This window comes from the organism of the source record quoted next (genome assembly GCF_019968955.1).
Source record: "MAG: Porospora cf. gigantea A chromosome Unknown PgA_NODE_162_length_32110_cov_351.709, whole genome shotgun sequence".
Classification (NCBI taxonomy): domain Eukaryota; phylum Apicomplexa; class Conoidasida; order Eugregarinorida; family Porosporidae; genus Porospora; species Porospora cf. gigantea A.
This window is the reverse complement of record NW_027151440.1, coordinates 1-25,650: the sequence shown is the minus strand read 5'-3', so window position 1 is coordinate 25,650 and position 25,650 is coordinate 1. Positions and strand designations below refer to the sequence as shown.

Below are 25,650 nucleotides of genomic sequence, written 5' to 3'. Positions count from 1 at the left end.
CCTCCAAGCGTCTTCGTAACAAGATCGCCGGCTTCATGACCCATCTGATGAGGCGCATCAAGGCAGGTCCCGTCCACGGCATCTCCCTCCGCCTTCAAGAGGAGGAGCGCGAGCGTCGAATGGATGTACTGCCCGAGAGGTCATTCGTGGCTGTTGACAGGGTTGTTGCTGACCCTATCACGCAGAACATGATCCGAAACCTCGGTCTCAACATCCCATTTGAGGACACAGATGCCACCGCGAAGAACATCGTCAACTGATGATCCATTAAACTTGCTGATGAGGACTGTAGGGTATGGGCACATGGGCACAGGGCTGGTTTATCATATGATGACACAAGGACTCGACGGGCGGTCAGACATGACTGGTGATAATAGAGTTCTCTGACCGAAGGGGAAGGGGGAATACGAATATGGTGATAATAGAGTTCTCTGACCGAAGGGGAAGATGACACAAGGACTCGACGGGCGGTCAGACATGATTGGTGATAATAGAGTTCTCTGACTATATACTAACACGAGCTCGACTGAGGGTGCGCCTGCCCTTTCTACTCAGAGTGTGAAGAAAGAGGTTTCCTGGAGGTGTATGTGGATCAAACAGCGGCAGGACGTGCTCTATGAAAAACGAGCCTTCGTCCAGGAGTCGTACGGAACACGCCTCGAACAGCGATGGAGCAGCTCGTCGACCTATACATGTAGCGATGAAGATAAACACATTGTGGATCGCCAGGCAACGCGCATCAGCCAAAGGCACGAACTCGAAGTCTGCGTTCTCCATAACAGCAGCTGCTGGCGCTATTCGCGGAAGGCCAAAGGTTGCCAGGGAAGGAAAGACATCCAGGCCTAGATCGCTGCGCGCTATCCGCTCCTCTACAGCGTCGTCGAGTCGCCACTGCTCGGGCTGTCGCCCTCTGCGACCCTGCCGGAAGTGTCGAATGCCTGATGCGGCGAGAATCCACCGTAGGAGTGACAGGTGGGAGGTTTTTATTTTGAGTCCCAATTGGGACTTGGTATGATGGTGAGTGGACTGTAGAACGAGAAGGCATTTCTGTAAAACACCAGGGCGTTGGAAGCACTGCAAGGACTAGGTCAGGCTGAAGTCGCAACACTCACGGCTACCATTTCAGCCCCCTTTTCGGCGCGAATGTCATCTAGAATCTCGTTGTCCACACCCACCACGAAGCCAAAAAAGAATTCGACGTAGAATCGACACACCGCCATCATTAGGACTTGTAACCGCTCCATGACAGATTCAGGCAATTATGATCGGGCGTCGCATTGCTGTCTGTCAGGCTCCAACGACGGGTGAGTTCTCTACATGGTTCGACTCTGTACCATCAACGGGTAATGCCGGTACGGTGCGGTGGGCCGGTGAATTGCAAGGCGTTGAGTGGATAGGTGTTGAATGGGATGACTGTCGTCGGGGTAAAAACGATGGTTGCGCTCGTGGACGACGCCTCTTTGCGCCTGATGGTCGATTGTCGCGTCACTACGCGAAGATGGGGCGTTACCCGTACACCTCGGCCACATCTTGCAGTTTCATCCGCATGGAAAGCATTCGAGCTGACCTCCACAAGTTGACTGGTGATACTCGGTCGGTCGCCTGTGCCGGTGACGAGCTCATGGAAGCTCTGGTTCGTCGGTACTGCACTCCTTGCGTCCCTGACGAAAGTGTGGTGCAGTTTGTCGGCGTTCTTGCCGCAACCCAGTACTTCAGTCAGTGGGAGGATCTACCATTTCTAGGACTGCTCAATTCCTGCGTAACATGCGCCCTTGACGTGCCTCCGTTAAAGGCGAAGGCCTTCTCCCTGAGCGGCAACCGACTGTTGAGTTCGTGGACAGTTCCTATTACAATATTACAGAAGTGCTCGGATTTGACTGAACTTGACTTGAGTGGATGTCCAGGGTTACACGCGGCTGATTTCGACTCTTGGCCGCAATACCTGACGTTTCCCAACCTCCAGCGACTCAACATGAGCGGGTCCCCTCTGCTTTCTCCAGAATGTGTGTCCGAGTTGCTTTGCCGCCTGCCAGGCCTCGAAGAACTGTTGCTTGACGAGATAGGGTGGGGCACCATGCCTGAGCGCCAGGCCCCTCATGGATTAAAATCCTTGTCGCTCAGTGGGAACTGCTTGGACAGTGGTCCTGGGTGCTTAACCTCGGGCTTCGTCGGTTCGTTTGCTCGGTTAACAGCGCTTAACCTGAACCATTCGAAAGTGTTCCATGGCTTCTCGACCGCCCCCGACTTCCTCTGCATCACACGCATCTGCGATCTGTCCTTGGACTCTGCCTGCATCTTCACGTGGGCAGACGTGGAGAGGCTAGCGGCCGGATTTCCTAATCTGCGTACACTGCGAGCACAGCATCTGCCGCTTACAGGCTCCGAAACCTGTGATTGTGGTGTACGAGGTCCGGTGCGATCGAGTCTACCACTGCAGAAAGTGCTGGAGCAGACGTGCATCACGCTGTGGCCGCATCTACAGTCTTACAACGGAGGGCAGGTTTCACGGCGCCTACGAGATGACGCGGAGCGATGGTTCGCGAATCTGTTTGTATTCAGCAGTCCGCTAGTACAGGACTTCGCAACCGCCAACAATCTGAAGAGACGCCTCGAGGCCAAGTTCGGAAACTTGAGCCCGGCAGCCCCGTCTACTTGCGTGACGTCCGCTTCGTTGGCTGCGTCGCTGATAACAGTCACACTTGAGCCGGGCCTGAGCCTGCCAGAGGGGCGCGTGCACACGAAGAAACTGTTGCCGAGCATGCCTCTTAGGGACCTCAAGATGTTGTGTGCTGGTATATTCGGATTGCCCTCTTCGGCCGAAATGAGTCTCCTATGCCAAGACGACATAGGGTTCTTGGAACTGGGAATGGGCACAACTCTGGGCGACAGCTGCTCAACGAGGTTCCTTCGAATTCGCGTTGACATGAGAGCTACCATCAGTGACCGTGAGATTTCGTAATTTTATGGAGACTTCTAGGAATAGCATAGAAGTCTCAGTCGGCGGACTGAGACATGATGTGTGGTTCGTGGGTCACCTCCATGACATCTGTCTACCAGGAGAAACGAGACCGTCCTTACAGCCTGGAAATGTCAGGGTGTCGTTAGTCTTGGGAGCACATCACACATGTGAGATCATAACCGTTAGCGCAGCTTGCGCTCGCTCCCCTGCGCCTGTGGAACCTGAAGACCAGCCGCAAGGTTCAGTTGAGCTCTTTGTCCCGGCTTTTGAAGACGTCCCGGCTTACTGGGTATCTGCGGAGGCAAGGAGAGATGTCTCCGCGAACGTATTTGGTGAAACGGTGAGCTCCTTCGCTCATGTGACGTACTTGGATTGCTTCGGTGTACACCATCGCGGCGTCTTAGTGCCAGGCGACCTGCTACGCCACACAAGTAAAAAGCCTTGTCTCGACAGCTGCACATTGCTTCGCCACTCATCTCCCCTACCTGCCTTCCTCGCCGAAGCTGTCTGGCCTCTAGAGTCCAAACCGGACGAGCAGATTGGGTCATCCGAACAGTTGGTCCCATGGACGGAATCTGCAGAAGGAGGAGAGTGCTTAGAGCGGGTGAGACTTGACTGCTCTCTGGTCTTTATCAACGTGGAGAACAATCTGCTTCATTTCGTCGGCGATGAAGATGGCATCGCGAGGGTTAAAACGATCATGGCTCAGGAATTCGAAAGGCTGCGGGTACAGTACGACTTCCAGGAGCGACGTGGAAGGAGGCTCAAATTACTCGAGGGTGAGACTGCCTCCGGATGACGATGCAGAACGCAAGCTGAAGTACACCGACTGCTGGCAGCAAGAGGTCTCCGTTGTGGATTCGCTGATTGGCGTCATCATCGGAAAGCAAGGGGAGAACCTCTCCAAAATTGCCAAGCTTCACAAAGTTGAGATTCGTGTGCTCCCAGACAACAACGGAGTCCGACTAATACGTGTCTACGGCAGTGAGCCTGAAAGCATCGCAATGGTCATTGAGGAGCTGGACTACAGAGCAGTGTCAGTGCCCACAACGGCTGAGGGGCTGACTTGGTTGTCCAAGCACAACGGGAACAACTTGAGAGATCTGACCACAGTCACAAAAGTAAGTGGCGTGTGGCCAGCGGATGTCGGAACGGCGTTGACCGTTCAGGGTTTGCGGCGGCATATTGAACTGGCGACGGGGCTCATCGAGGTGCTGAACTCTTTCCTTGTGTATAGTGGCGCAACGACGCTAGCTGAGTTCCTCGAATGGGGACGAGGACGAAATGAATTCGACAGCGTCGCAGAGATCGAACGCCGAAACAGCTCAATGGAGCCAGCCTACAAGCCCTGGAGACCCAGAAGGGACGTGTGGCGGGGCAAGAACTGGAATGACGGGGAAGAGGGCCACTCCCGAGGCCCGCGTAACCCCGCCCACAAGTCCACAGTCGAAGTCTTCGAGAGTCCCAGAGGTCGACGCCGGTGCCGACGCAACCTATTTTCGTGACGTGTGAAAAAGCTCAAATTTCAACGGCCATGTCTTGCTGCTCCAGCTGTGGCTCCTCGGACGTCGACCTCCTAGAGGCCACCGGTGAGACTGTGTGCCTTTCCTGCGGCACCATCCTGCAACAAGGCAAACTGGTGTCGTCACTGGAGTTCGTCCACAGCGGCAGTGGCGGAGCCCAGATGACTGGCCAGTTCGTATCCCAGTTCTCTGGTCGCACAGGGCAAGTGGCTCGAGAGCTCCAGATGGCGAGAGGATCTGTCACCATTCGTCGGATCGCAGATCAGCTCAGCATCACACCCTTCATTATTGAGGGCGCTGAACGCGTGTATATGATGGCTCTCCAGCGGAATTTCACTTCAGGACGGAAGCTGGCTTTTGTGGCAGTGGCGTGTCTCTACACAGTCTGCCGGCGGGAGGCCAGTCCGCACATGCTAGTGGACTTTAGTGATGTGCTGCAGGTCCCAGTTAAAATCCTGGGTCGAGTCTTCGTAAACTTGCTGAGACTTCTGCACATCCGTGTACCTCTCGTCGACCCCAGCCTATACATGGAGCGATTTACCAACCAGCTGAAGTCCTTGGGACCTGACGTAAGACGAGTGACCGACACGTCTCTGAAGGTGCTTTCCCGGTTCAATCGAGACTGGATGGCTACTGGTCGACGACCAATGTCGTTGTGTGGAGCTGCTTTGTTGATTTCTCTGCGATTACACGACCACCAGGCACCGACACTGTCAGAGCTCGCCAACGTCGTCCGTTGCAAGCCCAGCACCATCGCACAGCGCCTAAACGAGTTTCAGTCCACATCTCTGGCCGCCCTGCCTGTGGAGGACTTCGCGACGACAGATCTACTGTCACTCCCATCGGAACCTTTGCCGCCGTGCGCGCGGCGGCGTGTTAAACGGCAACTGGCCCTCGAGGGAAAGCAGACCGCCATTACGGACAAGCGGAAACGACCGAAGCAGGCTCCTGTAGAGGTGGTTTCCGCCATATCCACGCTGCCGAAAAAGGCGCCTGTGGAGGAAATTCAGACGCAAGCACCAGATGATTCCCCAAACCCTCCTTCATCTGAGTCTATGTCCAATGACTCTTTCGTAGATCCTGATGCAGAGCCTGTGGAGCTACAACCTGCCAAAACCGTGGAGCAGCAAGGCATCGATTTAATTGATGAATGGTTAACGTCAACTGACACCCGAGACGACTGCTATCAGGACGAAGAGGCAGAACAATTACGCCGAACTTTGCGCGCTGACGTTCTCTTCGAGGAGGACATCACCATTGAGTTGGGCCCTGAGGAGACGCTGGGCGACGTGAGTGATAGCGAGATAGACCATTTGTTGCTCTCTCCCATTGAGCGCAGGGCTAAGACGCTAATGTGGAATGAGCTCATGAAGGACGTGCTGCCTCAGATGTATCGCCGATGGAATGACCAGCGGAAACGGCGGCTTTCTATAACGCCAAAGAGATCATCGAAGGTTGAGAAAAAGGAGCACGTCACGTCTAGGGACGCCGTTCTTGAGGCGTTCGAGTCCAAGTCCATTTTAAGCGTTCTCAACGATAGCAGCCTTGAGTCGTTGTTCGCGACCTGACGCTCGAGACTCTAGAATGTATGAGCGAAGAAACTCCAACACTTTTGACAACGATGGCACTGAGAAAAGTTAAAAGACGTTGTTTGATTGTTTGAGACGTTGTTCATCTGTCAAACAACAATAAGAAGTTCGATGACACCAAGATGTTAATGGTGGTCACCAGTCGATGAGTTTGGTGTGTTGGGTTGCTCGATCATTAGATCATGAGTTCTGCATGGTCGATGACGGCGTTGATCATGTTCTCCAGACTACTCACTGGAAGATCAAGAGAGACCGGCAAACTGCGTGGCAACCGACAAAACATAGGAAGGCTGGTCTCCGAATCCTCGTGCTCCAGAATATCCTTCTTCTCAGACAGAATGTCCTGGTCGTTGGTACCAGCGTTGTACTCAATGGTAAGACGCATCCTGTCTCCTGGCGGACCGGCTAAAACCTCCCACACTCGAATAATTACGTGAGACAAGTACCTCACATCGCGGAGCTTCTCTAGCTGCTCTCGGCAGGACTCGTCCACGATGTCGTCGACGTCGACGCCCACCTCTTTCAAGGCCGCGCATCCAAACAATAGAATGTTGAGGATGGATTGTAGATGGCTTGCGCTGGCTACGTAGAATCTGGACCGTATCCTCTTCCAAGGAGTCAAGATGCCCATTCTCCTGGCGTCGTCATTCTTGAGCCGCACATGATCTTTCTCTTGCGCGTCGCTGTCGTTACCGTCGGGTGATCGGGGGCTTCGCGTTGGCTCTTCCTTCTTTCTCCATGTCTGTCCACGCCCGCGACTGGAATCTTCGCACTCAGACTGGCTAGGGAGGACATCTGCTAAGACTTTTTGCAGCAGGCGCCGGTTTGTAACAACGCCTACTCCCACCCTCTCCTTGATGGAGATACCGTACTCCGCCGGCCCGATGAAAGCCGCGAGGGGCTCTACCGCCTGCAGAACCCTACGAGCGGTAACCACTGAGCTTGCGAGGCACCAGGTATGATGTCGAAGTTCGTATCGGATGCAATCTGCGATGTCTGGCAGTTTGGAGGTGTCGAATCTCCCGGTTAGCGGCTGAAACCACGCCTCCTGCAGCATTATCCAACGTGATCTCATGGATCTGAGTGATCCCGTCGTCCTCGAGCAGGGGTTTTCCTTGAACTTGGCCAGGTCCAGTTCAACCTGGAGCCTGTCGATGAGGTCGTCAATCTTCTCCTTCACGCTGACCATGCGTCTGTAGGGGTTGCCCATGGCCAGGACCGCCTCACGAGCGCACTGAAAGCAAGCTACATCAGACATCGCAACGACATTTTCTCCAAAGGGGAATCCGGCCAGGGCCTTCCTGTCAGTGGGATTGCCGTGCAGCAGGGCGTGAACCATCGCTCGGTTCTCAGAAAGCTCGACGTTCTGATTCATGAAATCGTCGATGACGGCTTTGCAATGCTCACGCGTGTCTGAGACGACCGAGTCGTCTAGGATTTTATGGGTGTTGGCTAGCTGTGCGAAGATTGGAGTCAGTTCGCCGTCAAGGTCCAACAGGCCCTTCGCAAAGGCCGCCGCCGTCAGCTGACACCTCCCTTCGTCTGATGTGTAGACTTTCAGGTCATGGCGAAACTGGCTATGAAGGCGGAGCAGCCCATTGGGGTCCCCGGGGTAGAGGTTCACCCGAAGACTTCTTCCTAGGCGTTCAGACTGCACTTTCCCGATGTCTGTCAGCGCGCCTCCCCACTTTACCACGACCTTACATGCCACAACGGTTTTCGCGGGGTCCCACTCAACAGGTTTCAGTTGGATCTTACGATTGATGCCAGTGAAACCATTACCATCGTCAAGCACGGCGTAGAGTTGCTGGTGACAATCCAGAGGACAGAGGTACTGCTTCCGACGACTCCAAGACGCACTAGTAACACTTGAATCCGTGTGGCATTCGTCATCCTCGCGGCTGGTGACGGATCCCGTCTGTGACTCCTGCCGAAGCCGACTCAACACCTGAGCATTCGACTGCGCCAGCCACTGCAGTTCGTCTGGTCGCTTCAATTTCACCTCCTTCATGGGATGTGCAGTTTTGCTGTTGTCATCGCCCCAGGGGGCCGGAGTCTTCCACAGATCCAAAAACAAGGGCTCTCGGGACACGAACTTCATCTTTTGCTTCGGTTGACGATCGCCATGCCGCATAAGCACGACGACCTTCCTAAGCTCACGCCCCTCCTTCTGAGGGTCCTTGAAGATGCAGCATGTATTGTCCTCGAAGATGTCAACGTCAAGATTCTCATGATCCTGCGAGGAGAAAAACTCCGCTGGAAGCTCCCGAGGAATGAACGAGTGCTTCTCCTGCAATTTGCTCAGAAAGAGAATGCGGACAATGTGTGAGCAGTCAGCGTAATACTTCTTGTTGCCCTTCACGAATGACCAACCATTCACGTCACAAATCACCGATCGATTATCCCGTCCTCGCAGGATGTCAAACCCGCAGATGGTCTGCTGGAAGCACTCGACGATCTTGTACGCGAATAGCTTCTCTTCCTCCGTGAGAATGACAGGGTAGCGCACTTCCTTTCCGTCACGAGTTCGCAGAACTCGGCCGTCAAGCGTAGGAGCCTTGCGCGCCTCGGCATGGGCGAACATGGGACCCACAGTGTACACCTTGACATCCGTCCCGAAGGTCGATATGAACTCCTCATAAATGTAGACCCCGTCTCGACGAATCTGCGTTCTGGGCCGTGTTTGGACTCACTTCATTCAGCTCAGGGTGGTACCTCGAGGATCTGTCGGCGTATTTCCTAAAGATCTTCTTACACCCTCCTCCTGCAGCCTTGCTGTAGTAGACCCAGTTGTTGTGGTCATCCGCGTCTGCCGGCTTCTCAATGAATGGTTTGTCTAATCGGGTTCCGTCGTAAACAATGTAATCTGAAGCCTCCTCGAGCGTCGACTCGCCGCGTTTCACGGCTTCGTGGTCGACTACAATGTAGCGAGGCACTGGGAGACCGACCTTTTGAAGCTGTCGGTAGGTTTGAATTCGACACCGCAAGGTGTACTGCATCGGAAGGCTGTTCAGAATTGCGGGGTTCACTCGCTTCACGTAGGCAATCGCCTTCTCAAGTGGAAAACCCGTACTGAAAAACGCAATGAAACAATCGCAGCGAGGCCAGCACGAGATGTCCTCGTGGAGTATGGTCTCTTCGGGGAATACCATAATGCGAAAGTCCCCAGACATGGCCAGGCGGGATAGCAATGCCTTCATCGGCCCGCTCTCTGCTTTGGACTTCATAGCGCAGATGCCCAGAGCGAACGCGCGACCCTCTGAAGGATCGTGCATTTCCGTAGAGGAGAGTGGTGTGTTATCAGACGCCGATGATGTGAGGCACGGAGTACTTTTCGAGTGGGTCAACGGTTTACGAATTAGTGGCGACGTCAGGCGTACCGTCTTTGACATCCGAAGATTCTCTTCAGTGGGTGTCTGAGCCATTATTCGTGAATAATGACAAAGACAGCACACTCAAACCCACACCAAAATAAAACCAAAATAATTGAGATCATGTTATATTCATTCCATTTAGATTGTTTGCTCCGCCGCGATATCAATTTGTATCATACATACTAGTCATTTTTATGTTAGTCAAAGCCTACGGAGTCTAAAGTGTTTGAAGAGTCGGGCGATGGGTCAGAGTGTAGGATGATCGTGGCCTCATTGAAGGGGTGTAGCGGTGAAAACCCAGAAGACTCCTCACGCGTAGACGGCAAGGGAATCAGTGTTCGAGTGGTTATTCGCTTACGGAACAGGCCATCCTTTGAGCCGCTGTCGCTGCGAGCGTCTGCCATTCGCTCCTTGTACTTGACGGCCAATTTCTTCAACCAACGGCTCGACCAGTAGAGGAAATGGAACGTGAGGATAAATATTACTCCACTGAAGGCGGTCAGTACGAAGGCCCACTGGGGCAATCCCACACTGGGGCAGCTGTTGATGTCTTCTACCAGAGTGCCGTCACAGTCGTCCATGTAGGCGGTCGTGCACCGGCCTTGATTGCTCCTTTGACACCAGACACACGGATACTGATAATGTCCCACAGTGTTAACCATATTCACACACTGGTCACACCAACTAACCAGTGAGCATATGGTCGTCCGGGAGAACTGCGCCTTGATTGAGTCCTGAGCGGCCACGACGACAAATCCCCAACGCCACATAATATTATTTATCGACAATGCTTTTAGTTGTGTCCAGACGCAGTCGTTCTTGCAGGTAGCAACAATAGGGAAGCACCTCTTGTACAAACACGGCCCTCCGACAAAATTCGAGGGCAGCCAAACACGGTACTGAGAAGCTTACGATGTAGAGAGTACAAAGGAGCCCAAACGTGACCACGTGATTCCAGTCGACGCCCATTTCAACCTGCAGCCAAATTTGCAAAACAGACCACGTGACGCAGGTGAAGCATCCCAAGGGCAGCCTCGACTGCAGCAACGCAGGAGCCACCATGTTCATCAGATGATGCGTGAGGGAATCCGAAATCCTAAATCGTCATACACTGCTGGTCTCACGTAAGAGTGGAGCCTAATACTACTCGCTCGCATAGCGTATCAAGGAACGCACAAAAGTACTGGACATGCACCACGAGGAACGCAGCGGCAGACACCTGTCGTCCAGGAATCCTACGGGACCGTACGAACACGACCAACCCGAAAACTGCCCCCATCTGTATCAGAATTCGCAGCGGCCAAAGAGAGTACAGGAGGACGTGCTGGCCGTCACGAAGCCCGCACTTAGCTAGGGAGCACACGTTGCACAGGACGACCATGCTATGGAGCACGACATTGAACCCCAGCGTTTCCACAGAGCAAGCCTTATCGATAGACGCCTGCCTCCATTCGAGGTACAAAAGCTCGTACTTTGTGGACACGAACCCAGTCATGAGAGATATCGGAGGCATTCGAGTCTGGTGTAGGAGAGCGTGCCGCGTAAGAGGGGAGCTCGACGATTGCAGCTTCTGAAGTCGGTTACGGAGCCGATCCAATAGGGGCACGCGGCGTTGATCCGATTCTGCGGATAATGCCGCTCGGTGCCGCTCGTCCGTTCGAAACCGCAGTGCAGACTCCGACGCCTCTCGTTGGCCTATGTACGACGAATCCACAACCCTAGGAAGACCGTATATCTCTCCGCGTGTGCTCAGCTCGTCCCCGTCGAGTAGGACGCTTTCCGCATCTGTAACGGACGGCATCAGATTCACGCTATCATTTCGTTCAAACAGCACCTCCAATACGCCGTTGAACGTCTTCATGCAGTAGAACGCGAGAAAGAAGTAGTACACGGGACAGAGCAGCTCTACCGCCTTGTCGAAAACCACAAAGGAGGGAGGGTTGTCTAGTGTGCCAACTGATATCGCCCAGTTCCAAATCCATACAAAGAGGACAACCATGACGTTGCATGCCTTCCATACGCGTTTCGTGCTGTTTGCTAGAATCAACAGAAGACCTGCCCAACTCAACAGAAAGCTGATCTGCCTCTGTTCGACCATCCAGTAGATTAGGCAGTTTGACACAGCTCCCCACATAAGAGTCAGCTCAAGCATTTGAAGGTTGCGTTTCGCTACAGCCTCCACCTTGGCAACCATGAATCCCGCCACGCACACGCATATCGATACCATACATACCTCCAGAGCCAGGACATCATGGACGAGCAGCAGGGACAGGGTACTGAATGCTGCCGTGTGTAAGCAGACGGCCATCACCATAGTTAGATGGTTCAGGACGTAGAAGTGTCTGGTCCGCATAGTCCAATCACCGAATATTACGTGGATGGAGCCGAATAACCGACTTGGTTCAATCTCGAAGCTCAAGATTGCGAAGAAGGGCAGCAGTACCGTTCATAGAATCCCGATTAAGAAACGCGCCAGCCTGCGACAGGAACTCGAAGACTCGCCTCTCTCCTCCTATAGGAAACCGGCTGGGAGGCGACATCAGCGCGATGCTGTTGAACGGTCCATTGTTCGCACGGCGACGCTGCAGAAGCGCAATTCAATTGGTAGAATGCTGCTCGACCCCCCTGAGAGGTTCCAAAAACTGTTACTGTCCCCCAAGGAACGGTCCTCATTGGAGGAACCGCGAGACCGTCGATCTATGGTGTCACCTCACACGTCATCAACTCCGATGCCAATGGACTCGCTCGATGCAGACTCGGCAATGAGACAGGATGTCAACCCATATGCACTCAAGTCAGCTCCAGAACTGAAACCGCTGATGCACCGCCGCGAACGCCTCTACGCCAAAGTAGGCATGCACGTGCCTGCGGCGATTGACACCTGGACCGACGACTCATCGAACCCTTACTTCGTCGAGAGGAGGACTCCCTTACGCACTATGCGACAACACGAACCACTGCCTTCCGAGGGCAGTTCAACGGTCTACGGAGGCCACGACGAGTCGGGGAACACGGCAGGGGCAGTGAAATTGATGGCACCCATGGTGGCGGGGATTCCCATCCCTGTACCGAGGCTGAACTTTCCGTGGTTCAAGTTGGTACATTTTCTGCTGACGATAGGCGCGGTTTTGATGTTCTTCACATATGTGAATTCGCAGGTCATCATCTCGGAGACCGTCCCCCTTCTTCGTGGCCAAAATGCTACTGTCAGCGTCAAGGACTGCGGTGTCACCTTCGACGCCCTTGAAACCGGCGCCAGTCCGTATCTGCATTTTCGTGTCTGGAGGCACCGCCTTGAAACGCAAAACTTCATGTCTCTCAGATCGGCAGCACCACTAGCCGAGTGGATTACGCCCACGTGGCTCTCAGTGCGGCTCTTCCAGCGGAATCGCGACATCTTCTTCCAATGCTCAGTCCAGTTTTTTCTACCACCTGACTTCTCGTTTGACTCATTACGCGTCAGTATGTCGCAATCGGAAGATTTCCAGCATGTTGTGACCCGAACCCCTCTCCGCGCGAACTACATCATGTTAAGAGCGTACCAGGCGTATCTAGACCTGCAAGACCTGGAAGCCCCCAACGTTGATGTAACTCTCAACGACGGGTCTCTACGAATGGCAGTGGAACCTCAGTCTCTACCCAGGAGACATCTCAATGTGAGCTCCCGAGTGGCTCCTGTCTTCATCGACAGCAGCGCGTCACTCAAGGTGACGATGGATGAGCGGCAAGCTTCAAGGGCCATGCTGCGAGCCGAAGCCACCTTGGATGTGTCTTCGTCGAACGCGGTTACCGTGGCGCTGTTGAAGCCCACCACTATCAAAGGGCGCTCAGTTTCCATCTCAATTGTGGGGGAGGAAGTTACAACCTACGTCTCAGTGACATCTTGTCTTTCGTGCCCAGCAAACCCCAACAAGACTAATCTAAAGCTGTGGGCAGGGCAGGAGCACTTAGCGCCGCCCCACCTCTCAGCCAACTCAGAGAAGCGGCTGAAATCCCTCTCCATGACCGGAGACTCGAATCCCTGGCAGGTGCTGATTGACACCGCAGGCGTTGGCATGCCTGAAGGTATGTGGCACATTTTATCGGGGTATGCGTACCTGGGAGGCAATATCTGGTTCGCTCTGTTTTCAGGAGGGTTGCTAGCCCCACGGACGGCAGCATTTCGGGTGCACATCCTCGGCGTGTTCTGCCGACAAGAGCCGTCCGCTATAAATCTTTCAGGGTCCGGCCTCCTGGTCGTACACAAAGGCGACGAGGACGAAGTTCGAGGTCTCTCTGACGCGCTGGCCCATGTGGATGGCACGTGGAAGCGATCTGCCTTGCTGCCTGAGCCTGATGACGACATGTTGTGCAGGCGTCTGGGAGGAATTGATGACATGTTCCAACGGAAGTCCATGGAAATCGTTCCTGAGGATTATGGGAACTACTGGCCTGGTACCCGCCTGGGGCGCGTGCGCGGATCGGATCAATGCCAAGGGGAGTTGCTGGCGGCCACGTTCAAGGTTCTTTGGGACTCTGTAGAGGACGTGAGGCATCCGGAATCACTCGTAGTTTTTAGAAACGACTCTGGCCGTGAAGTCCTATTCGACATGGTCGACAGAACCGTTATGCAGAAGCTGGTGACGGTTTTCGACCGGTGGAACTTTCTAGCCGCCATTGCCATGAACTGTACGATGGCTCTTGTCGTCTCGATGAAGATGGCATTCATGTTGTTTGACGTGCTCGGTCAACGCTACAATGAACCCTTGTCCAAAAGCAAGAACATTCTGAACAACGCCAGTTGCCGTGTAGAGCACGGCTTCGCCCCCAACAAAGCTGTTAGGCAAACAGTCATTGTGACCCACACGAACCTACCAGGACAAGGGTTTTGTATACGCTGGGTTTTCAAGTTTAAATGCGAGTACAGCGTTTTGTCATTGAGAATCCTGTTCTTGGACGAAAACACATGTGCCGAGGCCACAGAGATGTCGCTGACGATAGACCCGGCAACGATCAAGGTAGTAGAGACGCTAGCAGGCCCTCAGAATGAAATATTTCTACCAATCCGACATCCCGATGCTCTCATTCCGCCTGGGAACGCTCATTTCATCGTCGATAACAACTCATCCTGGATCATTCCATCCCTTGGCAGGTTCCGATTGCGGCTAGAAGCAGTGTCGTCTGGCGGTAAACTCGCTGGAGTGTCCTCATGGAGCCCTATGTGTTTGTATGGCCGCTCCATGTTCATGGGGGAGTTGACCAATATGATTGTAGAGCGGTTCGCCCCCCAGACGCTCTCGTCTCTCTCGTACTTCGTTTGTAAGCACGTGAAGCGCCTAGGAATCCCAGCCCACCCAATGACCTTTGCGAAGTTCCACCTGGAGCTGTCTTCCACGCAGACACTGTTGGGTGACAGGGTGTCTGCGTGCTTGTTTTGGCTGAGTGATGGGGAGGAGCGCGCATGCGGACAAACCGCGCGTGACGAGGTACGACTCAGCCTGAACCGTGCCGACGATGGCATCTTCGCCAACAGCAAGGAAGCAAGAACCCTTCAAGTTCAGCGGAGTCAGCACAGCGCCGTCGAGATTGAAATGCTGAGCGATGCCACTGGCCAAATCGTAGGCTCAGGAGTCCTCTACGTCTCCGATGTTCTGGAGCAATTTGAAGAAACCGTATTCAGCCAGGTGCAGACCGAGGTTGAGGTCCCAGCAGACAAGCTCTCCGATAATCTAATGGCTCGCCGTATCCGAATCGCCGTCAATATCACCAGCAGTGAGACGACTCTGGGTGTCCTGCGGACGGAACTGGACGCCTCCTCGTTCCTGCATCTGCTACGAGTCCCACGAAGCCCCACCTTCCCAAACGGAGTCGTACGACCCCGCTTGCAGGGAATCACGCCGGGAATGCATATTTACCAGGGGTCCGATGTGGCTGTTAGGTGGATAGTCAATCAAGCTTTCTTCGACGTCTTTCCTCGCGTGAGGTTCTGTCTGGTGGATGGGTATTCGGGACTAACCTTGGCTCCTCTCAATGGAGGCCAAGATGTCCTTAACGCGGGTGAGCTCAACAGCGGAGTCGAAGTCGACATCGATAAACGGGAAGGCTTCAGGCTGGTTGCAATAAAGATGACCAGCTCGCCGGGTGGGGTAGCAGATGAGGTGGAGCTCAGTACGAGTTGCTGCTTTTACGTGCTTAGAGCCCTCTCACTGCAAGCCTTTGAGCTTGCCTACGCCTCGTTCTGCCGAGCTAATTCCTTGGAAATGGAAAAGCTTTCCCATCAGGAGCTGGCTTCGAGAGGCATCCTGTGCCTCCGTCGCAAAGCCAAGCTCTGCATGGGACTGCGGGATCCCTTGCCCTTCGAACCTGAGGGGGTCGTCCAAACAGAGGGGATGTCACTGCTGACGTCCACTCTGCATGTCATACGCACTTCCGATGAAACGGCCATATTCGAACCACAGGATGCTGAACCGTTGAAGGTCATTAAACCGGTCACTAAGGAGGTGGTCATCTTGGAAAATTGCGTGCTGGACCGAGACGAATTCTTGTGGACTGCTTCTTCCGACCTGTTCTTCCTCCGGTTCGGTTGTATGAAGGGTCATCAAATTCCGCTCTGGCTCTACGTCCAAGGTGCTAGACTCCTCCGGAGGCTCACTCCTGGACAACACCCCTCTCCAGCGCCTTCCCGCTCATCCGACTGGCTCACAATCTTCGTCATGGAGATGCATGAGACTGCGGCAGAGCGGGAGGTCCGTACACTGATGTGTTACCAGCTGTGGCCGGCTGTCATTGACTCGATTATCCACATCTTCAAAAGCGTCCTGTTGTATATTTTTCCAGTGCAGGTTCTGCTGTTTGGCATCCTGCTTAACTACGTCTCAACCAGCTTCGCCTACAGCCACCACCGGAACATCAGTCCTATGTTCATGTCTGACTTTCTCTTCGAGCCTACGATGTCATTCCTCTGGAACATGCCTATTCCTTATCTGCAGCTGCTGATGTACTTCGTGTTCACCTTCGCGTTTTGGATGTGGCAGTTGTCCTTCTGTGATCTTCTTAGTTTTCCGAGAACTCGACGACAGCATCTTGCCTACTCCACGATGTACAGCTTTGAGTTGACGGAGCAGCTCGTAAGGACGGTGATGACTTTCTGGCTTTTCAGCATGATTGTAGGGGATTGTTCCATTCATTATACAGGTCTTCTGGTTTTTTGTTGGCGCTCTTGTCAGCTCGGCGGAGTTTTTGCCCGTTGCTGTAGGCCTGTGCATTATAGCGTTCCTGTGCCTGCAGCAGCACAAGACCTACAAGACCGCCACCAACATGGTATTTGGTCTGGTGGCGGACAACGCAAGCTATCTCTTTGCCCTCTGCCTAGAGAATTGGTTCCTTGTCCACGACATTCTGGTAACTGACCGTGATGTCACTGCTCGCAAGCACGACTCCACCCTGTCGAGCCAGCAACGACGCGAGATACGAAAGACTGTCCAGTCACTTCACAGAGAGCTGGCCGAGACCGACAGCCTGAGCCACAGGGCCGCCCAAGAAGCCGTTATTCGGAAGACCGACCTCGTGTCCTACTCTCTGCTTAAGATCGTGCCTAGTGAAGGGAATGTGTTCGGTTTCGACGAGTTCGGAGTGGCCTACGGAGTGGAGAACGAGCTGACGCTTCCGACAGGAACAATGCTAGCGTCAGTGTTTGACATCGAGCGACATGCCTCCTATGCACAAGATTTGCTTCTCGGGTTGGAAGCGGCTATGTTGAAAGACGGAGTGCTCTATGGACCTCGATCCGGATACTCGCTTCACGACGAGCCAGTGCGCAACTCGACGTTCGAGCTAGCAATCGTGTGTGTACCTGGATTCCGCCCACCTGAGGAGCTAGACCTGCACTCTAAGGTGTGTGTCATATTCGAGTCATTCAACAAGGACGATGACGACCGACTACGCGAGGTGGAATTCTTTCTTTGGCAGGAGGTGCTGGGGAAAGGCTGCAACTTCGAGTGGGAGTCGACAGTGAGGGCTTTCAACAGCAAATACGGCGCCAATGTCAGCGTTGAGGAGGGTGCCTGCGTTCAGGATCTCATGTCGTACTACAGACAACGCCCCCTGGAGGAATGTCATGCTGATTATCGCAAACTGATGCCTATGGCGGAGGAACAGCTGGAGACTACCCCCATCTTCGACGTGATGCAAACTGCGGAGTCGGAAGACGAGAGCGTAAGCGCCGAAAGCGACGATGACGACGATGTGGCCGAAAGGGATGATGGCCTTCACTCTACAGTCACCCTTCGGACTCTCGAGTTGGTTTTCAATCATCTGATTCGCCAGAACACAGTCGAAACACTCGACACATTTGACTTCTCGGCTGCATCTATTGCTAGCAAGGTCGTCCGGACACAGATGAGCTTCTACGCCGGCCAGATCGGCCCAGAGCACTTCAAGCATGCCGGACGGCACCCTGAGAGCGCCGTTGGAAAGGAGGACTCCAAACTGAACACAATCTGGCTGCGAGCGCTGGCAATGACTTTCAACGACACTGTTATCATGCTCAACAATCAAGCCACGAATCTGCTTGCGCATATGTTCAACCCAAACAGGATAAAGGACGTCTCCTTGCACTTTTACGACTCCCTGATGGCCGACCATTGCGGTTGGAAGGTGCGTCGTATTCTGTCGAAGTACATGCCAATAGTCAGCCAGGACGTCCACAAGTCAAATGAAGGCTTCCTCAAGATGACGGGCATGCCGAAGACCACTGTACAAGTTCTCGACTTCGTTCAGATGTATCGTTTGGAGGCAGGGGACCAGCTGAACAAGATGTTCACCATGGCTCGTCACTCTGGCGACCTGGCGGTCATCGAGAACATGCAAGTTGGTTTCATTGTGGATATCTTGCTGCAGGCGGGAGTTTTAATCGGTACGGATGTGGTCCTCAAGAAGTTCGTGATCACTCTACCGGGTAACGCCGCAACGAAGATAGAATTGGCGCAGCCTGTGAATGTTGAGTGCCGCGCCCTGGTAGTCTCATTCATCCAGGCAGCGCAGACGTCCGCTGCGGACCTCACTGAGGAGAAAGTATTCGGGGTCATTACGGAAATGGTCTCATCCTATCTTTGGTTTTCTTCGTTCGTCTTCCTGATCCGCCTGTTTGGAGTCGACCTGGTTCATGACACACTTCCCTTTGTGACCATGCACAACGTCACGGTAGGGCACCATAGTTCCGATGAGTTCCTCGACGAAACGGAATCCTCTGTCGCTGTGGGGGGATCGTCGATTGTTGGCTATAGTTTAACAGCCCGACGAAACCTGAAGGCCGTCCGCATCGTCTTCAATCGACTTTCAGGTGACTCCGGGTTCCTTCCGCAGGATCTGGCAGACGAGGCGCTTCTGTTATTGCTCGACGGACGTCTCAATTTTTCCTCGGCCGTAGCGTGTCTTAAGCACCTCGACATTAACATCGTAGACTCTCTCACTGGCGGAAGCATAATCGAGTGAGTACCTACCGCAGTCTACACGCAGCACTCTTGACGATTTCAGCGTCAACGACGAGAATCCCATGGTCGATGTGGAGCGGTCTACAGAGGACCCGACAGAACAGCAGTTGGACTGGACGGACTTCAAATGTAATCTGGGTTGGGCCACTCGTGTTCGCGACCACTTCGACTCTTTAACCGTAAACATGCCTGGATTCCTGGATAAGTCTCAGTTCGCGCCGTTCGTAGAGCGCATTCGGGATCTGTTGTACGCAGAGGAGGACGGAGATGTCGGTGGCTTTCGAAATCTCAGCAAGGCCCGATTTACCTTCGAGATGTTTCATGCGTTACTGAAGGACACAGACCTCACCATAGGCAGGAGTCACAGCAAGATTTTGTGGGTACTCATCGCGGCGAACCTCGGCTGTGAGGTCCCTTCCACCTTGACGGCATGGGACTGCATTCAGATTCTGGCAGTTCTGCTATTCCAACCCACAACTTTGAAGGGGAACCTCTGCTTTGACGACGCAACCGTTGACGTGAAGGCCTTCGTTGGCGGGCTGCCGGAGTGTGTATTTCGCAAACACCTGGCTCGCCTGTCGCTGGACCTTGGACCCAAGGCCATGAAAGCTATCTGGATGGACCTGTCGAAAAGTTTTTTCGACCTCACAACCATCACAACCAAGTTGGGCCTGTCTCGTAAGATCCGAACCAAAGGACTGCGATTAGACATGGATCGGAAGGGAAGAGATCCTACCCAAGGAGCGCTCGTCTCCATATCTGGATTGCGGTTGCACCTGGGCAAATTTCTGAAGACAGGACTTGAGCGGAACGGGCTGATACACCTCCTCAAATCCGAACTAAAGATGTCAGTGACAGAAACGGAAATCATCGGAGCGCTGCAAAAATTTGCAGTGAAGCCCAATCGTTATGGGTTCTACCAGCCGGAAGATATCCCGTCATTCATCATTAACCTCCGGACATCGGGTATGACCTACCCGATGCTTTCGAAGATGATTCGGTCCATGCATTTGAAGCTTCCAGAATCCGATGTGCGTCAGATGTTCAACTTGATGGACGTCAACTTTGACACCACCCTGTCTCTTCTGGAGCTGATGTCTGGCTTTGAGAACCTCTTCAAGCATTTCCTGCCTCAGTACATGCTGGCGCAGTTGAAAATGGACACCTACCACTTTCTCAAGCGGACTGTACTGACTCTTACCCTGAGCCTAACCGCCATCGGTTTCGTTTCGCTGTCCATAGCATCATTCACAGGACAAGTCAACGGTGGGAACGCTGCTCTGCAAACGGTTCTCGCGGTTGCTGGGGGAGTTTCTGTCAGCAGTGGAGGCGGCGAGCAGAAGGCAATGAAATTTCGTGTGAAGGAAGCGATGGAAGCAGTATTTGGCGACGATCTCGACCGTCGCATTGAGCAGCACAAGTTGAGCGAAAGTCTGGCATACGTGCAGAAAAACGCCAGCACGGATACAGACAAGAAGCTTAGGGTTAGATTCGGTTTTCTTCAATACAGATATCCTACTACATCCCGTCCAAATTCGTTCCCAACCTAAAAGACCAAGAGATCTGCATCGTAATTACCACTGGCTCTTTCGTGCTGTTCGAGCCCCAGATTGTCGGACGTGTAGATCCGCTAGATGTGAGATGGTCTATTTCCCCAAGGCTTCCTGCTGCGCTGGGGCTCATCTTTTGCTCACGCACAGGCACTATCAAGGGCAAAGTGGCCGAGCACGTCACTGCCTCAGCAGCCAGCGAGGCAGGGCGGAAGGTGGTTGTCCGAAAGATCAACACTGTTCCACGCAGATCCTATTTGATAACTCTGCGGACACGCGGGCTCACAGCAAGAGCGCGACTGACAATTCGAATCGTGGGATCAAATGTTCAGAAGGCGCTACAAACTGAAGGGGAGTCCTCTCAACCCCTAGATCCCTGGACCATTCCACACAGCATGCGGGATATCATAGACCCTGCGTCGGCCTTCAGCCTTGACGGTGTCGCGGACGTGACTGTGCCACCACCCAGAAGAAAGTCCCAAATCTCGAAGAATAGAGGTTTCCGAAAGCGTGCAAGCCTGTATGTGACTAATGATTCCGACTGAAGGCGCGTGCGAAATGTTGACTCAATCCCTAACCACCCAATGATATTGGCTCAATCCTTCGATGATCCAATGATCTTCACTCAATCCTCCTTTGACGAGACTTGATTTCCGAAAATGTCGGTTGAGCTACCAGAATTGGATATGAAAATGTAGACCACGAACAGCAGTGGCGAAAGGGCGAACAAAATCTAGTCGTCACAGGAGCTGAGGCAACCTTACCTTGAAAGCCGAAAGCAGCGAGTTGAAGATGTCTGCGATCATCGGAAATTGCAATTTCGGTGTAGCCCCACAATGATCACCATGATCGTGCGGTGCAATCTACAATTGAATGGTCGATCTCGGCGCTCTCGTTGGGGAGAAAGAGTACATAGGCCAGAATGTGATTGTCTGGGGATCTGAAGGGGCACCTACCATGCTCGTCATCGCCGGGATCCATAGAGATGACACTGGCGCTGCATTGACCGCGCAGAGATTCGTCCAGTTTCTAGAAGAACACAAAGACGTCCCAGATCTTCAGCATCTTCATGCCACTCGCCAGGTGATCGTGTACGCTGCAGAACAAAGCGGTAGCGAGAAAGACGCCCCGGATCCAGCTGCCGATTTCCCTCCCGCTACAGGCCAGTGCGTGCAGTCTGTCACCTCCAGAGCAATTCTCCGCTTGTTTCTTCACTACGACTTCGTCACTTGCGCGACTCTGCGAGTTGGTCGAGGTGCGATTTCCTATGCGGGAGGCGCAGAAAGCAGAAACGTGGTCATGCGGCCAATATCTCAGCTCATGCGTCAAGCAGGAGGTCACACGGGACACTCAGAATACTTTTTAGAAGGCGATGTGCCGACTAAGGAGGCTAAGTTCTTGTACTGGGCTTATAAAGGAGGGGTAGACCCCGATAGATTTAGGTGCGAGAACGTTGAACCAGGTTTTAGTAGAGGACGTTGCCTGAGTTTCCTATTGGAGACGACGGCCGAAGGAGAATTGGAAGTCCCTCTGACCCTTCAAGACATTTCGCGGCCGCCTGTCACGTGGTCTACCGGACTACGATCGATGAGAGCCTTACTGACTCTCCTTGAATTCACGGCACCTTCACTACATGTCCACGAGGTTACGCGCTTCCCAGGCCATCGGATTGAGCTGGTCGTTAGCTTCGTGGGATGCAAAGGGGTGGATGTTCAGTGGTACACTTCCAAGGACTGTGAGTCGCCTAGTTGGGAACTGGCACTCTCAAACGACGACATGGCTTGCTCGCGCCTGAACCTTTTCGAAGGGATTCGGAACGAGGTGTCGCTACACCTTCCCGCCCCTACTGCTTGTGTCATGGCTAAGTACAGGCCCGACTCGCGCTGGCCTACGCCACAACACTCGCTTTTTGCGCACACAAGAGGCTGGAACGCTTCACCTCCGTTCTTCGTGGGGCCGGACGCAGTTACCAAGGAAACGTCCAATGTGTGGTTATGGTCTCTTCTAGGGTGTTTTGGTTTCTACTTTTTGTGGCGCCGCGCGAAAAACTTGAATCAGTAACAAATCCACCATTGTACTGCCTATGCTGAACGGCGCCGATGAACACCGCAGACTGCCCCCCTCGGTGGCTGGACGCTTCCGAAGCAACACCCACTTTCACGTGGACAGCGTTGTGGTTGGTCAGCCTGTTCGTCTGGAACGAAGCGCCCTTGTCCGCGAACCTGAGATCCTTCCAAAGCATACTACCATGACCTTCGTCATCGGCTTCGCGGAATTGATCCAGCAATTAGTCATTGTCTTTAAGGAGGACATGGGACCAGTATCTGAAAATCTTGTCTGCTGGGGGTTACTTGAGGAATCTTACGACGTGGTGGATTATGTGAAGCGCCTTCATGTGAGGAAACGAGCAGTCTACTGATCCAGAAATTTTTTGACTGCTCCAATGAGTGCTTTGTGCTCGCCCTCATTTATATAGACCGCATTCTGCAAGTGCAACGGGATTTCCCGGTTACCGCAGCGAACGTCCACCGTCTAGTGCTGGTGTCCCTCATGGTTGCCGCCAAATTCTTTGACGATCGCTATTACAGTAACCAGCACTACGCACAGATAGGAGGGATCCCGGATGTGGATGAAATTAACCAGCTCGAGGTCAGGTTTCTTAGCATGCTGAACTACCAGCTGTACGTGACACCTCACCTCTGTGCTTTGTATCGATCCGCCGTTTTATGGGCTGTTGAGAATCCTGAAACTCTTCTACGAGGACAGCGCCCACAGGCGACTCGAGGAACGAGCGCACCTGTGATGGCACAAGGATTCTAGCATAGCTGCACTTACGAGTACTCGACACCTCAAACTGCATCTACCGCTGCTCAACACCACAAGTTGCATGTCGATTGATTTACGACAACACCACAAGTTGCATGTCGATTGATTTACGAGTGCTTAACACCACAAACTGCATGCATGAGTGCTTATCACCTCGAACTGCATCTACAACTGCTCAACACCACAAGCTGCATGTAGATTGATTTCGAGTGCTTAACACTGCATGTCGATTTTATGACCTTGATTGATTTAGCGTCTAAACAGATTACATTCCAGAACAAAGTGTCGTCTGGGATGACCTAGATTACAGCAGATTGCTCAGCAGGAAGACCCCTGGGATGACCCACCACTGCATAAGATCCGCCCAATTCCTTCACGTATGTCTGTAGAAGGCTCGACGGCGCCGCCTCGGCATTTCGTCGCTCCACAACTCCCATCTCATTGACAGTCTGGGTGAGTAGATAGAAAGCCGCTCACGAGTGGGAACTCAGTCTTGGAGGTGATCGGCCAAGAAGGCGCAGTCATTCCGAATGAGGTCGATTTTACAACAACCATGGGCGATTGGAGCATACCTCTGCGTTGCTGAGGAGGCAGCCTTCTGCGGGCTGCAGCAGGAGCCAACCGGAGGTACTGCAGGCCTATAGGTCTGTCCTGTTCCGTGGGCCACGTAAGTTCGAAAACTTCAACAGTCTGGTCCTTGGCTAAATCGGGAGACTGATGGCGAAAAATGCTCAGAGGTGTGGCTGCATGGAGAGAGTCACCCCCCGCATCCAAACGAAAAGTGACTAAGGCATCTTTGCAGGACGCCGCTAGCTTAGATTTCACAGCGGCTGCATCCGGAACGGGAGAGAAAAAGGATACCGGTACCGAAACAAAGGGTATGGCCTTGAATCCATCCACCGACAAGGACTCCACTCCGTCGTTCACGAAGGGGGGTTGGTCATTGGACTTGGCGTCGCCAAGCTTGTACCATTCAGGCTCTCCACAGCCGCTTACCGAGACCTCGAGAGGAAACTCGAACGCTAGCGCAGTTGCAATCAGACACGCAACTCGCATCAAATCGATAAATACCTGCCTGCATGGCGACCTTGGCTGATTCCTTTCTCGAAGACTTGGAGGACTTGGAGGAACTGGAGGATATCGAGCAGGCGAAGCTGGGGACGTGGGAGTGGTCAGACGAAGAGACCATCCCTGACGCGGTGGAACTCTACGTGGCGCAGTTGGCGTCGGGGTCGACGAGATTGTCGACTTTACTGAAGGAGGAGGAGTTCTTGTTGGTGCTAAGCGAGTGCCGGCAGAGTACACTGCAGGGCGCGCAAATCAACGACGAGGCCTCAGAGTACGATTTAGTAAAGCGTAGCAACCAGATGGTCGTGCAGGTGGATGTGGAGATTCTGAACATTTTTCGATTCGTGAAGGACGCGTACGCTCGCAAGTTCCCAGAGCTGGAGTCAATTGTGTTTTCTCCGTTAGAGTACGTGACCGTGGTCATGCGGTTAAGGAATGCGGCTGACGTCACGCAGGTAGAACTCAGTGACGTCCTGCCCAACGCTAGTATCATGGCAGTGGCAGTGGCAGCCTCCATGTCCGTAGGCTCACCACTGCCACCTATGGATTTGGAGCAAACTATGGAGGCTTGTCGCGAAGCCCTGCACCTCGCTGACGCCCGAGCAGACCTCCTGCGGTTTATCGAATCTCGCATGCAGTTGTTGGCGCCGAACCTCACCAGGATTCTGGGACCGGCGATCGGAGCTAGACTGATAACGCTAGCCGGAGGCATTCACGCGATGGCCAGGATGCCCTCACAGCAACTAATGTTGCTTGGACGACCCAAGAAGTCCAGTATCGGGCATGCCTTGACGGGAGCTGCGCTGAATTCGGGTCTGTTGGCCGCATGCGAGATCCATACTTACGCTCCTGCGAACGTCAAGAGCAGAGCTCTGAAACTTCTCGCAGGCAAATGTGCTTTAGCCGCGCGAGTGGACTCGTTTGGTAGCGCCAAAGACGGCTCAGTCGGAGAAGCGCTGAAACAAGAGATACTCAGTAAGCTGGTGAAAGCTCAAGAGCCACCAAACAACCCAATACGAAAGGCGCTACCCGTTCCAGACGAACGACCAAAACCCAAACGCGGCGGGAAAAGACATCGAAAACGCAAGGAGAAGTACGGATTGACGGATGAGAAACGAAAGGAAAAACGACTGACGTTCGGACCAGAGAAACACAAAGAGTATGAGGAAGACGAGGATAGCGATGATTAATGTAAAGGTCTGCTACGCGAGGATCGCGGTCATGTCATGTAAGGTCGTCTTCGACCCGTCAATCATGGAGTCCAAGAAGTTGCTCCGAATATCTGGAAGAG

The 25,650-nt window shown here is 53.5% G+C and overlaps 11 protein-coding genes across 20 annotated transcripts; 6 read left to right on the top strand and 5 right to left on the bottom strand.

Moving 5' to 3' along the window:
• Window positions 1-35: 35 nt before the first annotated feature.
• On the top strand, window positions 36-260 carry KVP18_001724 (uncharacterized protein; the record flags this gene model as incomplete). Its single annotated transcript, XM_067952008.1, has 1 exon — window positions 36-260. The coding sequence occupies one exon, from the start codon at window positions 36-38 to the stop codon at window positions 258-260; it is 225 nt and encodes a 74-aa protein (XP_067812205.1).
• A 244-nt stretch (window positions 261-504) lies between these two features.
• KVP18_005137 (uncharacterized protein) lies at window positions 505-1,244 on the bottom strand (the record flags this gene model as incomplete). Its single annotated transcript, XM_067949503.1, has 2 exons — window positions 505-1,083; window positions 1,113-1,244. The coding sequence occupies 2 exons, from the start codon at window positions 1,242-1,244 to the stop codon at window positions 505-507; spliced, it is 711 nt and encodes a 236-aa protein (XP_067812221.1).
• Window positions 1,245-1,498: 254 nt separating this feature from the next.
• On the top strand, window positions 1,499-4,464 carry KVP18_001728 (uncharacterized protein; the record flags this gene model as incomplete). 3 transcript variants are annotated; one of them, XM_067952017.1, is made up of 4 exons in its annotated part: window positions 1,499-2,945; window positions 2,998-3,126; window positions 3,151-3,738; window positions 3,767-4,464. In XM_067952017.1, 4 exons carry the CDS (start codon window positions 1,499-1,501, stop codon window positions 4,462-4,464), a joined length of 2,862 nt encoding a protein of 953 aa, XP_067812214.1. The 3 variants fall into 3 exon arrangements, with proteins under 3 accessions (XP_067812214.1, XP_067812215.1, XP_067812216.1); XM_067952018.1 differs by lacking the exons at window positions 2,998-3,126; window positions 3,151-3,738; window positions 3,767-4,464 and having other exon boundaries at window positions 1,547-2,959; XM_067952019.1 differs by lacking the exons at window positions 1,499-2,945; window positions 2,998-3,126 and having other exon boundaries at window positions 3,628-4,464.
• A 29-nt stretch (window positions 4,465-4,493) lies between these two features.
• KVP18_001732 (uncharacterized protein) lies at window positions 4,494-6,050 on the top strand (the record flags this gene model as incomplete). The annotated part of the gene is made up of 1 exon (XM_067952023.1): window positions 4,494-6,050. One exon carries the CDS (start codon window positions 4,494-4,496, stop codon window positions 6,048-6,050), a length of 1,557 nt encoding a protein of 518 aa, XP_067812220.1.
• A 196-nt stretch (window positions 6,051-6,246) lies between these two features.
• KVP18_001725 (uncharacterized protein) lies at window positions 6,247-9,496 on the bottom strand (the record flags this gene model as incomplete). Of its 3 annotated transcripts, XM_067952010.1 has the most annotated exons (2): window positions 6,247-8,736; window positions 8,765-9,496. In XM_067952010.1, 2 exons carry the CDS (start codon window positions 9,494-9,496, stop codon window positions 6,247-6,249), a joined length of 3,222 nt encoding a protein of 1,073 aa, XP_067812207.1. The 3 variants fall into 3 exon arrangements, with proteins under 3 accessions (XP_067812207.1, XP_067812206.1, XP_067812208.1); XM_067952009.1 differs by lacking the exon at window positions 8,765-9,496 and having other exon boundaries at window positions 6,247-8,655; XM_067952011.1 differs by having other exon boundaries at window positions 8,708-9,346.
• Window positions 9,497-9,642: 146 nt separating this feature from the next.
• Window positions 9,643-10,215, bottom strand: KVP18_001727 (uncharacterized protein; the record flags this gene model as incomplete). 2 transcript variants are annotated; one of them, XM_067952015.1, is made up of 1 exon in its annotated part: window positions 9,643-10,215. In XM_067952015.1, the coding sequence occupies one exon, from the start codon at window positions 10,213-10,215 to the stop codon at window positions 9,643-9,645; it is 573 nt and encodes a 190-aa protein (XP_067812212.1). The 2 variants fall into 2 exon arrangements, with proteins under 2 accessions (XP_067812212.1, XP_067812213.1); XM_067952016.1 differs by having other exon boundaries at window positions 9,643-10,026.
• Window positions 10,216-10,565: 350 nt separating this feature from the next.
• Window positions 10,566-11,798, bottom strand: KVP18_001729 (uncharacterized protein; the record flags this gene model as incomplete). Its single annotated transcript, XM_067952020.1, has 1 exon — window positions 10,566-11,798. The coding sequence occupies one exon, from the start codon at window positions 11,796-11,798 to the stop codon at window positions 10,566-10,568; it is 1,233 nt and encodes a 410-aa protein (XP_067812217.1).
• Window positions 11,799-11,823: 25 nt separating this feature from the next.
• Window positions 11,824-21,010, top strand: KVP18_001722 (uncharacterized protein; the record flags this gene model as incomplete). 3 transcript variants are annotated; one of them, XM_067952004.1, is made up of 4 exons in its annotated part: window positions 12,055-16,590; window positions 16,619-18,912; window positions 18,941-20,399; window positions 20,426-21,010. In XM_067952004.1, the coding sequence occupies 4 exons, from the start codon at window positions 12,055-12,057 to the stop codon at window positions 21,008-21,010; spliced, it is 8,874 nt and encodes a 2,957-aa protein (XP_067812203.1). The 3 variants fall into 3 exon arrangements, with proteins under 3 accessions (XP_067812202.1, XP_067812203.1, XP_067812201.1); XM_067952003.1 differs by lacking the exons at window positions 18,941-20,399; window positions 20,426-21,010 and having other exon boundaries at window positions 11,824-16,590; window positions 16,619-18,916; XM_067952002.1 differs by lacking the exons at window positions 12,055-16,590; window positions 16,619-18,912 and having other exon boundaries at window positions 18,978-20,399.
• Window positions 21,011-21,338: 328 nt separating this feature from the next.
• On the top strand, window positions 21,339-23,285 carry KVP18_001726 (uncharacterized protein; the record flags this gene model as incomplete). 3 transcript variants are annotated; one of them, XM_067952012.1, is made up of 3 exons in its annotated part: window positions 21,339-22,495; window positions 22,524-22,860; window positions 22,890-23,285. In XM_067952012.1, the coding sequence occupies 3 exons, from the start codon at window positions 21,339-21,341 to the stop codon at window positions 23,283-23,285; spliced, it is 1,890 nt and encodes a 629-aa protein (XP_067812209.1). The 3 variants fall into 3 exon arrangements, with proteins under 3 accessions (XP_067812209.1, XP_067812211.1, XP_067812210.1); XM_067952014.1 differs by lacking the exon at window positions 22,890-23,285 and having other exon boundaries at window positions 21,339-22,526; XM_067952013.1 differs by lacking the exons at window positions 21,339-22,495; window positions 22,890-23,285 and having other exon boundaries at window positions 22,549-22,884.
• A 444-nt stretch (window positions 23,286-23,729) lies between these two features.
• On the bottom strand, window positions 23,730-24,347 carry KVP18_001730 (uncharacterized protein; the record flags this gene model as incomplete). Its single annotated transcript, XM_067952021.1, has 1 exon — window positions 23,730-24,347. One exon carries the CDS (start codon window positions 24,345-24,347, stop codon window positions 23,730-23,732), a length of 618 nt encoding a protein of 205 aa, XP_067812218.1.
• A 23-nt stretch (window positions 24,348-24,370) lies between these two features.
• Window positions 24,371-25,549, top strand: KVP18_001731 (uncharacterized protein; the record flags this gene model as incomplete). Its single annotated transcript, XM_067952022.1, has 1 exon — window positions 24,371-25,549. The coding sequence occupies one exon, from the start codon at window positions 24,371-24,373 to the stop codon at window positions 25,547-25,549; it is 1,179 nt and encodes a 392-aa protein (XP_067812219.1).
• Window positions 25,550-25,650: the final 101 nt, after the last annotated feature.